General features: G+C 42.3%; 1 protein-coding gene across 2 annotated transcripts in view; it reads right to left on the bottom strand.

The window, feature by feature from the left end:
* Nucleotides 1-17,584, bottom strand: part of HSPA12A (heat shock protein family A (Hsp70) member 12A) — a 52,303-nt gene that overhangs the window by 19,616 nt on the left and 15,103 nt on the right. For both annotated transcript variants that reach the window (XM_081192919.1, XM_081192918.1), the window contains exons 4-6: nt 13,108-13,294; nt 10,166-10,270; nt 6,874-6,987 (exon numbers count right to left, since the gene is read on the bottom strand). In XM_081192919.1, the coding sequence (XP_081049045.1) occupies nt 6,874-6,987; nt 10,166-10,270; nt 13,108-13,294 (406 nt within the window). The remainder of the gene's footprint in view (nt 1-6,873; nt 6,988-10,165; nt 10,271-13,107; nt 13,295-17,584) is intronic.

Below are 17,584 nucleotides of genomic sequence, written 5' to 3' on the forward strand. Positions count from 1 at the left end.
GTGTTCCAACACCTGGCACTCTGCTTGAGACCATATAAGGATTTCCGAAGTTTACAGACCTTCCCCTTCTGTATCTGCATCCCGTCAGGTGGAAGCATATACAGCTCCTCCCCCAAAACCCCGTACAAAAAAGCTGTATTAATGTCATGATGGGAAACATGCAGTTTCTCCTCCGCAGCAATCATGAGCATTAGCCAAATGCTCTCATATTTGACGGTGGGAGAGTAGGTCTCGTGGTAATCCTGTCCTGGTACCTGTGAAAAACCTCTGGCAACCAATCTGGCTTTGTGTCTGACTACCTTGCCATTCTGGTCCGTCTTGGCCTTGAAGACCCATTTGCTGCCAACCAGTCTCATCCCTGGGACTACCGGTACCAGCTCCCAAGTTTTGTTCCTGTTCAAGGAATCAATTTCAGCCTTCATGGCATTAAGCCAAGGCTCAGCATCTTTAGAGGCTAACTCCTGAACCTCTTTGAAGCTTGAAGGCTCCCACACCTTCTCTGAGCTACTAAGAACAGCAGTTGCTGTCTTAGCAAACTCATCAGCAAATCTCTTTGGAGGTCTGCCCTTCGTCGCTCTTTCAGATCTGCGTACTAGACGCAAGTCTTCTGGACTCATCTCCTCTTTCTTAGGAGAAAAGTGACCAATGGTGAACAGTGGTTCTTCCAGTTCATTGTCAGACGCATCAGATGGTCTGACTGAGGCCTTTGCGCTCTTGTAGTCTGCTGTGTCATCACTGTCGCTGACAGCAGCAGCAGCGCCGCCCACTGAGCTGGAATCCGAACTCTGATCATCATCATCATCATCCTCAGCTTCCTCAGCATCATCTGCTTTTTTCACATCACCTTCATCTTCCTCTGGGTAACTCTGGAAAATTTCCACATTTCCTCCCCACTTAGGATTGTACTCTACACTCTTTGTGAACTTAATGGACTTAGAATCAGTCATCCATACTCTGTATGCACCTTTTTCATACCCCATGAACAAACCATGTGCCCCACGCTTCCCAAGCTTGTTGCTTTGTGGGGTGTGTACCCACATGTCAGAACCAAAGATTCTCATGTGCTTGACGCAAGTTTTCTTACCAAACATCTTCTCATAGGGAGTACAACCAATAGGTGATGACAATCTGCGATTATAAGTGTAAACAAAAGTCGACAGAGCCTCCCCCCAATACTTATCAGGGAGATTGGCATCATGCAACAAGGTTTTTAGGCCTTGAAGCAAAGTCTGATTTGCTCGCTCCGCTAGCCCATTCATCCATGGCGATCTAGGCGTTGACAAGTCATGCTGGATTCCCTTCTCAGTCAGGAAAGCTTCAAACTGCTGAGAAGTGAATTCCCCGCCTCGATCAGTAAAGAGACAGCCGATACGTTTACTGTGAACATTCTCCAACCAAGCACAGAATGCCTTGAACCTAGGAAATGCTTGCGATTTCTGCTCGAATCAATGCTTCATGAAGTACCTTGCTCCACCCAAAGAGGGCGCAAGTGGACCAACCAGGTCTGCATGGACTAGCTGGTAGGGTTTGGAAGCCTGCCTGCTAGACTCCTTGCCTTTTGGAGCAACCTTCACCTTGTTCTCTGCACAAGATACACATTTCATGTGAAACTTACAGGGTTTGATGTTCAAACCCTGAACCAACTCAGGCATCTTGGCCAGTGTGTGCCAAGACATGTGACAAAATCTTCTGTGTGCTTCATGAATGCATCCTGCATGAAGAACTTTGTTAGTTTGTGCAACACAACAAGAATCAACATTTGACACAGCAACAGCACCATTGTCATCATAAGTTAAGAACAAACCATCTATAAACTTTGCATGCAAAATGTTCTCTTTGCCTTTCCTGATGAAACAGACACTCCTCTTGAAGGAAATCTCAAAACCACGCCCAGTCAGCTGTGGGACACTGAGCAAATTGTCTGCAACACCTGGAACATAAAATACATCTTTGATGGTAGTGTGCAGACTTGCCAGTTTTACAGTCCCTTCTCCTGCAATTCGCAACGTCTTTCCATCAGCCAGGTGGATCTCACCATCTTGAGGTTTGAAGGAGATAAAGAGATGCCGGTCTTTTGCCAAATGGCTGGTGCATCCAGAATCCACAATAAATCTGGCCTTGGCCTTTGGAGCAGCTTTTGCAGCAAGCAAAACCTTGTTTTTCATCGGCATGGGCTTTTGCTGCTTGCCCCCCTGCTCCTGGCCATCAGACTTGCCTTTAGCCTTTGGTGAAGCTGTGCCAGCAAACAAAGCCTTGTTTTCCACTGGCGTGGGCTCTTCACCCCCCTTCTGCTTCGGGCCATCTGCAGGCATCTGTCTCTGTTTACTTCTGGCCTTCCAGTATCTGTGAGGATGACCTTGGCTCCCATGAGAAACAGAGCTCTCAGCTGCCGACTCCTTGGCTCCTCCTGGAGGCTGGAATGCTGCCTGGGATGACATCACAGTCAGCTCCCCCTGCAGCTTGCAACCGGTGCCCTTGGCATCCCTGCATTCACTCGCATTCTGGGAAACAGCCAGGACCTCCAATGCAGTCAAACTCTGGGCTGGGATGACTGGCAGATGGGCTATCTTTAAAGCATTCCACATCTGACGTGCAGTCACATTGCCAGCTAGCGTGGCAATTTCCTCCAGAGAGACGGATAAGACTATTACGTCTATGGCTTTTGAATCTTGGGCCCTCCATCTATCTGTCAGAGGAACTGGAGGGGCTTCACACACAGTATGCCACACTTCAAATTGTCGTAGTAAACTCTCACACCACACAGCCCAGGTCTCATAATTGTGCCCATTTAGCTTTGGGCACTGAGCAGCTTCAGAAGCTTGGAAAAACTCCATTCCAGCTCTTTACTTGAGCCGTGAGTGTTTTTCACTTCAGAGACTCATTATCTTGGCAGCTCATAAATCTCGAGTTCTGCTTGGCTCGACTCCCAGGCCAATTAGCCAGCCGGAGTTCAAAGAGACTCTGCCGTGGCAATGAAAAGCCTCACTTTCGCTTTTCCCCCACATACCTCTCTCGCAGTCTTACTCTCCTGTAAGTGCCATGAATCTGGGCCCATAACCTGTTGTTGGGATACTGCCAGGGAGACAAAGTCCATCAAGGCCCCACGTCGATTCCGGACGTCCATCGATCTCCCGTAGACACGCAGTATCAGCAATTAGCGACACGAGCTCCAGAAATAGCTTGCCACATTCCAGAGCTAATGCACGCTCTATCAGCAGATAATGCACAGCGAAAGATGCACTAAGGAGAGTATTATTTAAGTTTATTCAGCGTTGGTCACAACAAAGAAAAAACATGACTGCCTGCTTCAGTGTCCAGGCACAGAGAGAGAAACGAAAGCAAAGACACAACAGAAACATCCTGTGAACAGGAAATACACCAACTCTGTGACTCACAAATATCCTAACAAATATATGTAGATGTAATTCGCATGTGTCCATTATGATCCCTTTCATTAGCCTTTTCACATGAATAATCTTCTTATTGCCCATCCTTTCTTAAAGATGCACTAAGATATATCTTTGTATGACAGCACTCACAAGTATGAAAGACAACATGATGCTACACAGCATTACTGCTCTGGAAAGTATCTGTGGAAGATGCCATTATCTTTAAGGACATGGGGGATGCAATTGCTTGTGTAGCCCACTTCTATAGGACTTTGTCATACTGCAGACTATTTGCCTAGAGGCAAACATATCCTGGGTAGTAAAACACCATTTTATTTGTAGTAAACAGGAAGTGTAGGGTATGTGCATGGACAACTTCCACAAACCGACAAGTGCCATTATGGCTCACTATAACTAATACATTGCTATGGATGTCATGCAAAATATACTCCCTTCTCTTCTAGCTGCACCTTCTGCCAAATATATTTTTCAGACATAAGATGACTTCTTTTTCTTAAATCTGCTTATTTGAATGTAGAATACTATTAGTCTGGAGTAGCTTTAAAATACGTTTCAGAGTGCTCAGCGTGACCTATATCTGTCCTTTGGGATCATAAATCACTGTACTGTTGACTGCTAGTCTACAGCATCTCCTTCCTTCTTTTAGTCCTATCTGCCCAGTATCAGAATTCCTTATTTTAGTTCCTCCTTCCCATCCATTTCTATTCTACTTTTCATCCTCAAAAGTTACAGAAAGTAGCTCAGAACAATACACAAGACAATTGTAGATATGAACTGATACGGTTTTTGTGGAGTCATCTCCTTGCGATTTCTTCCTAAGCTCTCTTTCATCACTATTTATTGATCTGTTTGGTAAACACACAATCACAGACAAAAAAAAATTACCACAGATGCGGACATTAGTCAACAACATTCCATTGAGCCACAGATGGGAAATGCTGCAAGAACATTAGTCTATTTTTCCCCTTCGGCTATGAGATACCATTCCACAGGTACACATGCACACAAACAACAGGCAAGCGACAACAGACAAAGATAATACACGAGTCTCTAATGTTTCAGCTTTACCTACAACCGTGTCCTTCCATGAGAACCTTTAAGTGATTTGCTTCTGGCACTAGCATTAGCAATCCCACACTATAGACTGTTGAGAAAAATGTTGCTCAACATTAGAGACAAGTACAAGATATTCAGTGATTGTGGGGATCTAAACAGCATTTTAGGAGGTTACTCAAAATACCCAAACAAACATTTAGAAAACATGCATTGCATAGTTGTACTGCCCCTTAGGGTGGCCAAGTGCAAAAAGAGGACACGGATTCTGGCCCATATAATAGGGAATTTCCTCTTCAATACATGTGCTGAGGAGGGAATTTTGCCTTCACAAAGGATGCATGGATCCTGCCCTCTTTTACACCTGACCACCCTACTGCCAGTGGATTGTGTAATTCTTCCTAGCTGCACACAATCAAATACGTGAAATCCAAGTGGGAAAATGGTATGCAGATATGGCAAAGACAAACATGTCTAAAATAAAGGACAGGGGCACATTTATGTCTGAATAAAATCACTTAACTGAAACAGGATTGGACTCAACAAAGGATCATCTCTCTGGATTTACTAAACATTGAAGAAGGAAGTGATCAAAAGGGGAGAAGGTTGGCATGTGCTTCTTTAAGCTACAAAGTGAGCACCACCTTTCTTTCCCCTCATTTCTACATCACACCTTTTGCCATTTACTGCCATCTTATCAACAAAGGAAGCTGCCTTATGCTGAGTCAAATATTATTCCAGCCACTTCAGTTTATTTTCAGTGCTGGCTGGTTTCAGACAGGCATCACTTCTATTCCTATCTGGGGATGCCAGGGATTGGACATGCAAAGTAGCAGAACACTACTGAGCTAAGGCCCTGAAATAGACTCAGGTGGGTAATGAGACCATATGAAATATGACCATGAAACAGGTGCTTGTGCATGCAGATACAGCTTCCTATTCTCTTCTGTATTTTGGTTTCAGAAACCAAAATATAATCCCTGTGATGTTACATTCCCAACTGTAAGTGAGCAGGAATTTTGCAAATTACACAGCTCCCTCAGACACCACAATTTCTTTCAGCCACTGTGTTACCTTCAATGTCCCCCACCCAATAATGTCTATTATCTGAATCCCCATCAATAACACCAAATTTTGCACAACCCTCCCTCCCCACTGGAATAAAGAGGAAAGTCAAAGCAGGCAATCATGACTAATTTGGTTTGACTATAAAATTATTCTTTCTGGTTTGAGAATTTGGCATTTCTGAGTAATAATAATTTATTATTTATACCCCGCCCATCTGGCTGGGTTTCCCCAACCACTCTGGGCAGCTAGAAATTCTGGGTGGAGTAGAAATTTAGACCTTTTCTGCTCACTAGACACAGATTAGGAACACAGGCTTTGCACCCAAGTATTGCCCCATCTAACGATTCCCTACATTGACAATAAGCTGGGGTTTCAATCAGGGAATATTCCCAGACCTACCTGGAGACCTTATGCCTGAGACCTTATGCTTGCAAACACTTTGCCACTGAGCTACCTCACTTCTTTGATTACTTGATCAAAAGCATCATGAAGAATCTGAGAACATGAATGGAATCTGCACAGGACCAAGTATTCTTCCTTCTCCATCACACTCATAATGACCTAGGCTTTTATCAGCCTGCTTTAACTAACTTTCATTTTAAAAGGGACAACACTCCAATTTGGGGAGTCAGAAAAGAATGCAAACTAACCAGTCCTAACTAGAATGCATGGTTGTTTAATTCCCTTTGTGTTCTCCTGCCTGTCACACACCTTTCACCCTAATCAGGTCCTTCCCGGAAGTGTTTTGTGTATTATCTGTCTGCATGAACCATTAAATCTCAATTTAATTGCTAATCCGCCTTGCTTGCAGGCAGAGGTTGTCCTGCCAATGATGCATGATGTCATTTTTCTAAGCCAGCTCCCAACTGGCTTTTCATAAGCCCTACCTCTTGCAATCTTATATTTCAGTGACTGGTTCATGTTCCAATGGGGTAGGTAGAATACAGGCAGCACGTTGATGGTCATGAAATTCAGATGGCCTTTTTTTTCTGGGTCCAGACTACTGTAAAAGCTCCTGTCTGGTTTTATTCTAGAGAACAACTGCTTTTAAAGTTTTCTGCTTCCAAGTCTTGTGGGTGTGGCTTGGAAATGTGATTTTAATTCCCAGAAGTCTGCAACTTAAGCAAGTTTGTGCCCATCATAGTAGGGAGCTGTTTAGAAACATCTTGTTTCCTTCTGAATTTTGGATTCCAAATGAAACAACTCCCTAACAATAAGCCTACTTTTTATGACTTTTGAAAGAAACATTTAACAAGGGAACTGACTGAGGATGCACAGTTCAGAGGCTACAAAAGCTTCCCTCTGCCTGCCATTTTGGCTGATGGTCACCTTCAATGCTTACCTTGTACGCAGCTTGCCTCATAAACTGCTTTGCTGGCTGCTTCCAGATAGCTGGCACTGTGATGACCCAGCGCACTTCTGAGTTTTCAAACCCGGAGTCCTGATCGCTCAGCTCCTGGAATAAAAGAAAGCAAACTTGTGGTGAGAGGCAAAATTGACACCAGCTGTTTCTAGAAGTGATGTTGTTTCCCAGTGGCTCCTGTGAAAATAATTTGACACTTTTCATGGTTTCTCTTGCTATGTCTATGTCAGGCTGTTTAAATAACTGGCTGACATGCCAAAAATGCATAGAATGTCGAAACTTGGGTTTCAGTTGCACCTTCAAGGAGGTCTATAGGAAAACATACCACGATGAAGGGCAAGTTCTTCATCTTATACAAACAAAATCAGGCAAATACAAGAGCGTACCTTATGCCTTTGTAGTGAAAGCGGTAGGTTGCTCTAAATTGATGCTCCTAAGCATTAATCAGACTGAGAAATATTTGATGTGTTGAAGAGGCATGGGAGTGTTCCCTTAGTTTAGACATGCACGCAAAAAAGGCTCTGCCACTATAAGCCTCTATAGTTTATTAAAAATGGCATCTGCTTAGCTTTTGTAACTTAGTACTGGTACCCATGATCTACTTGATGAGGTCTATGAATGTGCCACATTTCAAACCAATCTAATAAAAATGGCCTTAGGTCCAGCATGTTTAAAAATGTTTCTAGAGCAAAAGGGGGCACCAAATGGTGTTTTTAAGTGAGGAAAGGGTACAGGGAGAAAAGTCCTCCCTTCTCCCCATGGTCCCAATAATAACAGAAACAGTTAACGGATTCTTCAATCTGCTGCCAAGACCTGTCAAGAGGTTTCATCAATTTTACTGTATCTTGGTTTGTTTCTGCCCTTCATTTAAGCAAGTGCCATACATTTTAATTCTATGTATGTTAGAAATTGTATGGCTTTGGTTATTTGTTTTCGGTTTGGGTTATTTGTCTGTGGCTATATAATAAAATGTGTTGTCATACATACTGAAGTTTGGTATGACTATGGCGTTTATAGAGACCCTGCATGCATCACTGATGCCTAGGAAGACCTGGCATTTGTGGAACTGTTGCAGTGGTGAACCTCCTCAGTTACATATTATTTTGTTCTTGGTTTTATACAAGCTCCCTCGTGTTTCTCACTCATCCTGATAGTACTTGCCAATAGAGCTATCTTGTTATAAAACACAGTTTCTGCTGAAACACAAGCCAATAACTAACATGGGTGGGCTCACTTTATGCTGGCAACTATTCCAATGAATCATAATGCTGTCAAAATGAATGTGATACGTTGCTATGGCAATCCTTTGTAGAAATCCTTGCATCATGACTTTCATTTGGGTTATGTGCTATTCGGGATACTTCTCGCTATTTGTATATGTATTTGTAATTCTATGGTGTGCTGGCTGTTTTGGTGTAAACAAGAAAATTATTTTATTTGAAAAGAAAGTACCAGGGATGTTGTACAAGCAAATCATATCCTGAGTTTGGTATTCCTGCCATTGGGTAGCATATTTTTTCCTATCTTTCTTGCTGTAGTTGTGGGTGGGGGAAAGATGTAAGAGAATAAATTAAGCCTACTCAAAGCACACACAAAAGCAGAGTAGGTTAATTTTCTAGCAATCTGCTTATTTAAGCTTGGCAAACATGAGACTCTTAATATCAGGGTTGTGGGTTGGAGCCCCAAAATGGGCATAGGATTGGTGCATTGCAGAGGGTTGGACTAGATGACCCTCAGGATCCCTTCCAACTCTACGATTCTATAATGTAGAGTTGGCTCTGCAGCAGACTAGCCTTGAACACCACATGAGCGCCTGCTCTGTGACAAAGAATTGGAACCATGGCTGGCCCATTTAAAACTGCACACCTTAGCTCTCCCATCTGGAGAAAGAGTAGAGAGAACAGAGCTAGCAGGTATTTCACTACCTATGCAGGAAAAGGCTGAAGGGGAGCACTTCTCCTGGCACCTGGTTCTCTAACTAATGGGGAAAATAGTGTTTGGGCTTTGTGGGCTAAGTAATCATATGCTGGGCAGACATGGGGCAGGCCAAAGACACTGTGCTGCCTAGTGTGAAAGACAAGATGATGCCCTCCTAACACAAATAGAAGACAGAACCTAACTTCAGCACTGTGGAGGGGACAGCATCCTCCAGCTGAGGACAGCAGGCTAACTTGGGAGGCAGATGCCACAGGGCACAGACAGCTCTGTCTGACAACACCTCGCTGCACCCTCTCCCTGAATCATCCACCACCTGAGGTAGCCAGCCTGTGCTGCCCAATAGTGAGGCCAGACCTGCCAGGTGGACAAGGAAAATGGGTGGTGGGTGGGGCAGCAGAGGAAACAACTAGTTGAAGGGAATCTAGGAAGGAACAAGGGGAATTTGAGCCATTCATACACCTCCGGCAAGCTCACAAACAGGACATGAAGGTGATGGCCTTACCTTGTTTTATCCCCAGAATAATCTAAAACACAGAGGTATTTAAATACAGAACTATTAAGGCTATCTTTATCAGCCCCATTGCCACTTCTTGTGCCAGGGAGTTCCATAGCTTAATTATATGTACATGTGGAAGAACAAATGTATTGCATTGTGAGGCTGCCTGAATTTGTTTGTCTGCTCATTTCTGCAAAGACAGGGAAGTCTGGGGGGCAGGAAGAGAGGAGCAATATAGCACAAAGTATACCACAGCATAGCAACAAAAGTTGGGATTTAATTTGGCAGGTCGTTCCCACCCCCACCCCCGGTTTTGAGCACTGAGCTCATCTCTGTCCTGGACTCAAGTTTTTCCAGCAGTAGTCAGTCAAATACATCTAGAAAGCTTGCAAGCAAGACCAAAAGTTTACCTCTGGCAGCTGGTACACAGTGGTAAACTGGCTCCGAACATTGAGTAACCATGACTATTAGAAGGAGCTCCTAGAATAAAGCCAGAGTGGAGCAGGTAGGAGGACCTTTGAGGGGTAGCCAAAATATTCTGGTTACTTTAAAATTATATCAGAAATGGCTTTCATTAATTCCTACAGAGCTAGAGTACAACCAACAGCATATGAATTATGGAGTTCTGCAGAAATGTCTTGCTGGTGAGGAAGAAGGTTGCATCTAAGTATCTAGGACACCTCATCACCATCACCGTTTCTGCATCTCCTGCAGCTGCTCCACTTTGTTTACATCAAGAACTGCTGCAGGCTGAAGTATGGCAAGGTTAAATTTGTTGGGCCAGCATTTGTCGCAGTTATAAATACAAAGAGCTGGGGACAGGAAGTGTTCCTTTACCTTTAATGCTTGTTCCTTGAAGTACTGCAGAGCGTAAGAAAATAGTTCAAGTGCCTTGACTTTCTTGCCATTTGCAGCTGTCAGGTCTGTTTCCAGATTGAGATTCTAGGGGGGAAGGAAATGTTTAGAACATGTTTAAAAGGAAGTGGTAAGTGTCAAAATCCATTCCTCTGAGGTGGAAAGAATGGAATTTGCTATTGCTGAGCTCCATCACTTAGGTAAAAATGTGACTCCAAGCATTGCACCTTTTCCTTTTGACAGTGAAGTTCACCATTCAGCCTTTCCCAACCTGGTGCCTCCAGATGTTTTCAACTACAACCCTATTCAGCCCCAATGGTCAATGGCCAAGGATCATGGGAGTTCTCATCAAAAAACATCTGAAGGCCACCAGGTTGGCGGTGTCTAGCTGTGACATTTTTCATTTTCATAAAGGATCAAGCTTTTTGCTTGTTGGTTGTGGTTTCAAAGTAGGGCAGATTTAACCCCCTATGCTGCTTTCTGTGTGCCCAGCAGCTATTAAATATTATTTTAATTCCTAAAATGTATACACTGGTTGAAAAAAACCCCTCAAAGCACTTTACAAAAGATAAACCAGTTAAATTATGGAAAAAAATACAACCCTACTTTAAAACGTACAAATGTACTAAAACAGCGTAGAATTACTTCAACTTTCTAAGCATCTAGGTAGGCATGTGTAAACAGGGATGTTTTAGCAGGCACCAAAATGAGCTCAGGGAAGGCACTTGCTTGATCTCAATAGGCAGAGAGTTCCAAAGTTAAGGCGCTGCCACTCCAAATGATCCAAGTTCTTAGAAAGGCGTAACAGGTATTATGGGGCACCTGTGGTGGTGCCAGTTCCACTGATCAAAGAGGTCAAGTGGGCACATGTAGGGTGAGGTGCTCTTGTAAGTGTCAGAGATGACATGCAACTGGGGAAAATGTGAGCACAAGAACCAACAACTATACCAAAGGCTTAGGCTCAGAATGCACAATATTATGAAACCAGAACCTATAGATCTTTTGGCTTTCCTTAGTTATAAAACACAGGAAAGTGTATTGGAAAGAGAAGTGTCAGAAAAGCCATAGGGCTCGACTCTGGTTGCTTTCCTTATCAAAATGCTTTCCTCTGCCTGGATCTGTTTAAAGCACAGTGTGAGTTCTTTTGGATGAGGGTAGAATTAACACGTCAAAGAGGCTCTGTTATACATTAGAACTTCAGAGCTAATAATATGACTGTCAGGAAAGGAAGTTGCCGAAATCTCCCAATGTTTCTTCCTTTGGTTTGAAAGCCAAGACTCGTTTGTTCAAAGCTTACGGTGAAGTCTGCCTGTAACATCCCCCCCCCCTTGTCTACTTTTACCATTTTTTCAGCCATCTCTGCATTACTCTGCTCCAAACAGCTGTCACTTTCTCCCCAAAGATTAGGGAACTCAGTGAACCAAGCTAAAAGATGTTATGTGCCTGAATGGTCAGTTTCTACCTGTGAACCTAACTCTCACTCTGCTTATGGGTGAAATTACATTTGTGTTTTTTAATAACTCTAGGATGATCCCTATACATGCAGCCACACAGTGATTACTGGGATCCGTGGGATGTAATCCATTAGTGCAGTCAAATGCAACATTCCTTATTTTCCTAGAATGGGCACAGGAAGGGGGATATCCAGTCAGTGTAACTTCCTGTTCCACTGGTCTGGAACTTCCTCCCCCTGCATATGAGCTGGGAGATGGGCAAAAGAGCCAAGTCATGCAACCATTTTTCTCTGTCTTCTTATGTCTTATCTTGCTTGCTTATCTTTTGCTGCCATGCTGTTCTCCTGCAGCCATTTTGTTATATTAATTTAATTTTGCTGTCTGCAGGCTCTCAGCCAGCAGCACAGGAATTCAGTCTCTATAGGAAATGAACTCATACTTTGTTGTGTAACCACTAAGTAAAGCCTGCCTTTCAGGGATCATATCGTGAACTGAAATGTGAGTAAACTTTTTGTTACTTTACCAAAAATACTTTTGTGTCTTTATTCTTTTAAGAGGGATTAAAGGGGACACCAGGAAATAACTAAGAGATTCAAACAAATCTGTAAAATAGCTTCCAGCTATATTGAGGGGAATTTGCTCTGCTACATCATATCCTAGATTAGGATATGGAGTGAACTAAATTTTAGTCACAGTAGACCCACTGAAATTAATGAACATGATGAAGTTGGGTCCATTAATTTCAATGGGTCTGCTCTGAGCAAAACCTAGTTGACTGCCATCCATGGCCCCTACCTGCCACTGTATTTCTGCCCAGACATTATGTCTCCTTCATACTTGATGATGTTCACTGGGAGACACATCTGCCACAGAAAGTCTGAACCAGCCCTACATATATCAGTGAGAATTCCTGCAACCTGCCTGTATTAAAGGAAATTCCACCTCCAGGCATGACATGATGTGTTGATGGCTTGTGAAGTGAAACAGAATTTAACTGGTGGTGACATGAATGGTATTAATTTTAAAAGGCTAAATAACCTTTCAGATAGAGGGAAAAGAAAAATACTGCAGAAAAGTATTAAGTTACCAGTTTCACATATTAAACAAAGCTTAGCTAGAATGTTGCGTGCATTATGATAACATCTGGCTAGCACCAGGAAAAAGAAATATTTATGCAGAAGCAGAAATGAGCAAATCTGTCAGCTTCAGTTTCTCTCAATTTCCTACTCTTAAGTTCACTTCTCCACACTTCCATACCAGTTTGCATTCCGCCCCCACAAAGCAGTCCTCATGAAAATTCCTTGGCGTTTTATTGTGACATTCTCCCAATAAGCCATGTTTATGAAAACTTTGAAGAACAGCCATATTGTTTTGGAAGGTGCAAATTATGTAGGTTTGCCTTTAAATGTGAGCTGAATCAAACATCTCCCTTATCCCTAGGGAAAAGTATAGAATTCATCTGCTACTTACACCAGTTGTGTGAAGCTTCATCTTAAATTTCTCAAAATACAACCAGTGCTTTGATTCATTAGGATCTAGGTCATGATAGAAATCCCTGGCTGCGTAACCAAAACTGTGGAATTTTCTTTCTGGAGTTAAAAGGATAGTAGTTGGTGTTTTCTGATTCGACACGCCAGGATCTCCTCCTTCCCATCGCCTAAAATACAAAAGACACCACTTAAAATCAATGAAATTTCATCATATTTTAACGTGCAGCCCAGAGAATACAACAGCTGTTTGGAGTGTATGCATTTATTTAAAAGCGTTTCTAAATCACTTAATTGTTTTTATAAAAATCCCTAAGTGATACATCCCTAAGTTGTATACAAAAATCACATAAAAACAATAACACAGGCTCGTCAAATGAGTAAAACAGCTTTATAAAATCAGGTACAGGTAAAAAGGAGGAATTCAGAAAAATTATGAAAAGCATGTCGCATATGATCACTCACAGCATAGCTCTAGGGTGGTGACAGCTCCGTAACCATAGTTAAGGATATGTTTCAGGTTTGCATGCAATATGTAATGATAGCCAAGATTTATAAATTAACAAACCTTCATGGACATGTGTGGCTTAACCATGGTTAAGCTGCTCAGATGATCAACTAAACCATGGTTTAGTATGGTTAACTAAACTGTGGTTCATAAACCATGCTTAGCATTCCATGCAAACAAGCCTGGAGAAGAGAAAATGGGGAGGGGGGAAGAGGAAATCTCAAGGGTGCACAAAAATCTACATGTTACTGGCCCAACATATTTCAAAATATTAATCTTCAAGGGCACGACAAATAAGAACAATGAATGTTATACTGAGTACAAATCAGCGTGATAGCACTGTTAACTTGTTGCTTATTTCTAATTTGTAGAATCATCATCAAATGAGTATTTGATGCAATATATTACTATTAAAACAATTATACAACAGACAATATAACTAGTGATTCTTTGTTTTAAAAGTATTGTATTATATAATTTGTATTTGTGTACAATAATTTTTATTAGTGGTGCCATGAAAGAAGAAATGCATTTTAAAATGCACTGGGACATTGAAGTCTTTATTTTTGTGCACTCTTTGAGCTTTCCATCTCCCTTTCCTGCTCCTTATTAATGGAGCGTCATCTGGTTTTTCTAGACAGAGTGGGAGAAAAGGGATGCTGGACCAGAAGACCTCTGGCATGATTGACAGAGCTTTTCTATTCAGGTTTGCTGGAGAAGCATGTAGGGGAGGAAGCAGGCTGCAGCAGCCTGACTTTTCCTCAGCACTCATGAATCTGGCTGGAAGCATATGAATACACCAAGTAGTGACATTGTTAATGAGCTTCAGAGAGAAAGTAATGAGATTTAGATGGGTAGATGTTATGGAGCCTGAAGAAAATCCTGGCAGTGTGCACAGAGCCACTTCTGCAACATCCAGCACAGACTGTCTTCCAGCTGTTTTTGCTGTCACTTTTCACTCACCATTAATGCACTAGCTAGATATCACAGCCTTTAAATTTGGTTTAGTTAGTGAAATCGTTAATAGGAAAAGCACTTTAACACACCAGAGCTTCATCAATCTCAGCACCACAAGAAGTACAAGAAGTTCCCCAGGTATGTACAGTATCATCCGTCCCCAGCCTCTGAATTCCCCTTTTACAAATATGCATTCAGTCTTGCAAAGGAATGAAGTCTCCATGCTTGCAAAGATCAGCTTTGCTGAATGATTACATCCAATTCTTGATAACTATTACTATGAAGGCAAGCTCCATGATGATAAAACTTTGCTGATTTCTCTTCCTGTTATTTGTGGCTACGGATCTCAGGCCAGGTCCACTGGCTATATTTTGGAGCATCTCAAAATGGCTCTAACAGGAAGCCATAAGCTACAGCATCTAGGCATACTGCTTATACAAATGGAATGCTATGCGTACAGAATGTGGCCCAATACATCTCTGTTTTTATTTATTTCATTATTACAGTCATACCCCATCTTACGCTTGCTTCACGTTGCTTACGTTCTTTCATGTTACGTCCTGCGGCGACCCGGAAGTACCGGAAAGGGTTATTTCCGGGTTTCGCTGCTCATGCATGTGCAGAAGCACACAATGATATCACGCGCATGCGCAGAAGTGGCGAATCGCAACCCACGCATGTGCAGACGCGCCGCTGCAGGTTGCACTCTTTTCATGTTGCGAACGGGCCTCCGGAACGGATCCCGTTTGCAACCAGAGGTACCACTGTATTTATTTATTTCTGTATTATTATTATTTTTACTAAAACCTATTCACTTCTCCCTTGTTTGTTATATGTATGCAAGAACCTGCCTTGCAGTGATTAAGACATTTGTTCAATCTGTATTCCATCTTTCTGAAAAATAGTGAAGGCAGCTAACAAAAATAATATAAATACATAAAATGTAACTGTTGTAGATCCCACTCATATGAGGAATTCACTTTGTACCGCCTGATTTTCAAAAATTCCTGATTTTTAAAACTCTTACTTTCTTCTTCTTTTTGATGCTATAAAGTTATTGTTATAGACATTTCTATAAACTGCTGATTCCATGTTAGAGACAATTCCATGTTTAATTCCTTTTTTAGGGATACAAATATATTGAGAGAGTTTGTTTGTAGTCACCAGAATGTACAAAAATCCTATTGTTCAAAAGGTAAATGACATTACCTTAAGATGGCCGATTTCAAACACTTTAATTAGATTTTAATGAGCCTCTGATATTCGGGGGGGGGGATAGAGAAGGGAAGAACCCAGGTAAGAGGGCATCTATTCTAAACTGGATTGTTCAGAGACTGAACCAAAACTGCTGCTTGTTAAATCCTACGCACCAGCTGCACATTCAACGCAAGGAGAAATATACTGTTTTGATTGAGAGTCCTTAATGACTGTAATTTTGACTCATTCATGGAGTGTTATGTTAATAGAAAGTGCACTTACGAGTTGAATAACTGTGACAGCCATCTATTCCTTCCTAAATAGAAACTGCATGAGACCCCTTTCTGGGATGAACATCTTTGAACTTTAGTTCCATCAGCATCAGTAATCTCACTGGTATCATGGCTAAGATTTGCAAAGATTTAGTTTGAAAAACACAATTCCTTTAATTTGTAGTACACACCGGATGCCCAAAATGTGATGCTACAGCAAGGCTGTGTGCATTCAGCGATTGCACTGGACACTATACAAACCAGTACACAGACATACAATTCCGCTGCCAGATAATCTCCACCCCCCTTTATACAGTATAGCAGGTTTCTAGTCCATAAGAATACAAAGATGAGGGTGAAAATATGCAATGCCTCATGACATCTTAAAGAGGAGAACGAAGGAGCTGAGGAGGATTTGGGGGGTAGACCAGGGTTTAGACTTCAGTCCTCTACACCACAGTATGATAAGGAAAAGAAGAACAAATTGTGTGTAAATATTCTTAATATGCCCATTTCTTACACAGAAGCCCTGGGCTAGGATTATCAACTGAAGGAGTCTTGTGCCTTTAGTGTCATGTTTCATTTTTTAAAAAATGTATCTAATGCTACTGTTTTGTTATTACAGGAATATTTCCTTCAAAGCCATGTTCTGGCAGACCTAGCCTCTAACTCATAGTGATGTTTATGCAGATGAAGATAACCCTACTGGGAAATAGGGCTTTAAATGTCTGTGATCCCCAGTGAATACATATCTGTGAGCTCACCAAAAGCTGCAGTGCGCCATCCATACAGCTCTCATTATATGATGACGTGCAAAGGTTAAAAGCGAAGAAAATTCTTCCAGAAAGGATTCCACTGGTGAAAATTAATAGCATAGCAATGCCTGTTTACGTTAGTTAGCAGAACTTTTGGACTTAATTATAGCAAGAAAGGAGAACCTAAAGGGCATGTTTTAGGCCACGGTACTTCCAATGGTAGAATTGTTCCTCTCTTTATCCAGCTAGCTTGTCACATGCAGTGGTACCTCTGGTTACGAACTTAATTCGTTCCGGAGGTCCATTTGTAACCTGAAACCATTCTTAACCTGAGGTACCACTTTAGCTAATGGGGCCTCCTGCTGCCGCCGTATCACCAGCTCACGATTTCTGTTCTCATCCTGGGGCAAAGTTTTTAACCCGAGGTACTACTTCCAGGTTAGCGGAGTCTGTAACCCAAAGTGTTTGTAACCTGAGGTGTTTGTAACCCGAGGTACCACTGTACCCACCTCTTCAGGAAAACCTTTCTGGGACCTTATGCCAAGACAGACCACTTGGTCCATCTAGCTCAGGGCTGTCTACACCAGGCATAGGCAAACTCGGCCCTCCAGATGTTTTGGGACTACAACTCCCATCATCTCTGACCATTGGACCTGTCAGCTAGGGGTGATGGGAGTTGTAGTCCCAAAACATCTGGAGGGCTGAGTTTGCCTATGCCTGGTCTACACCAAGAGTAGTCAACCTTTTTATACCTACCGCCCACTAATGCAT

Source organism: Podarcis bocagei (assembly GCF_964188305.1).
Source record: "Podarcis bocagei genome assembly, chromosome: 4".
In the NCBI taxonomy this organism is placed as follows: Eukaryota; Metazoa; Chordata; class Lepidosauria; order Squamata; family Lacertidae; genus Podarcis; species Podarcis bocagei.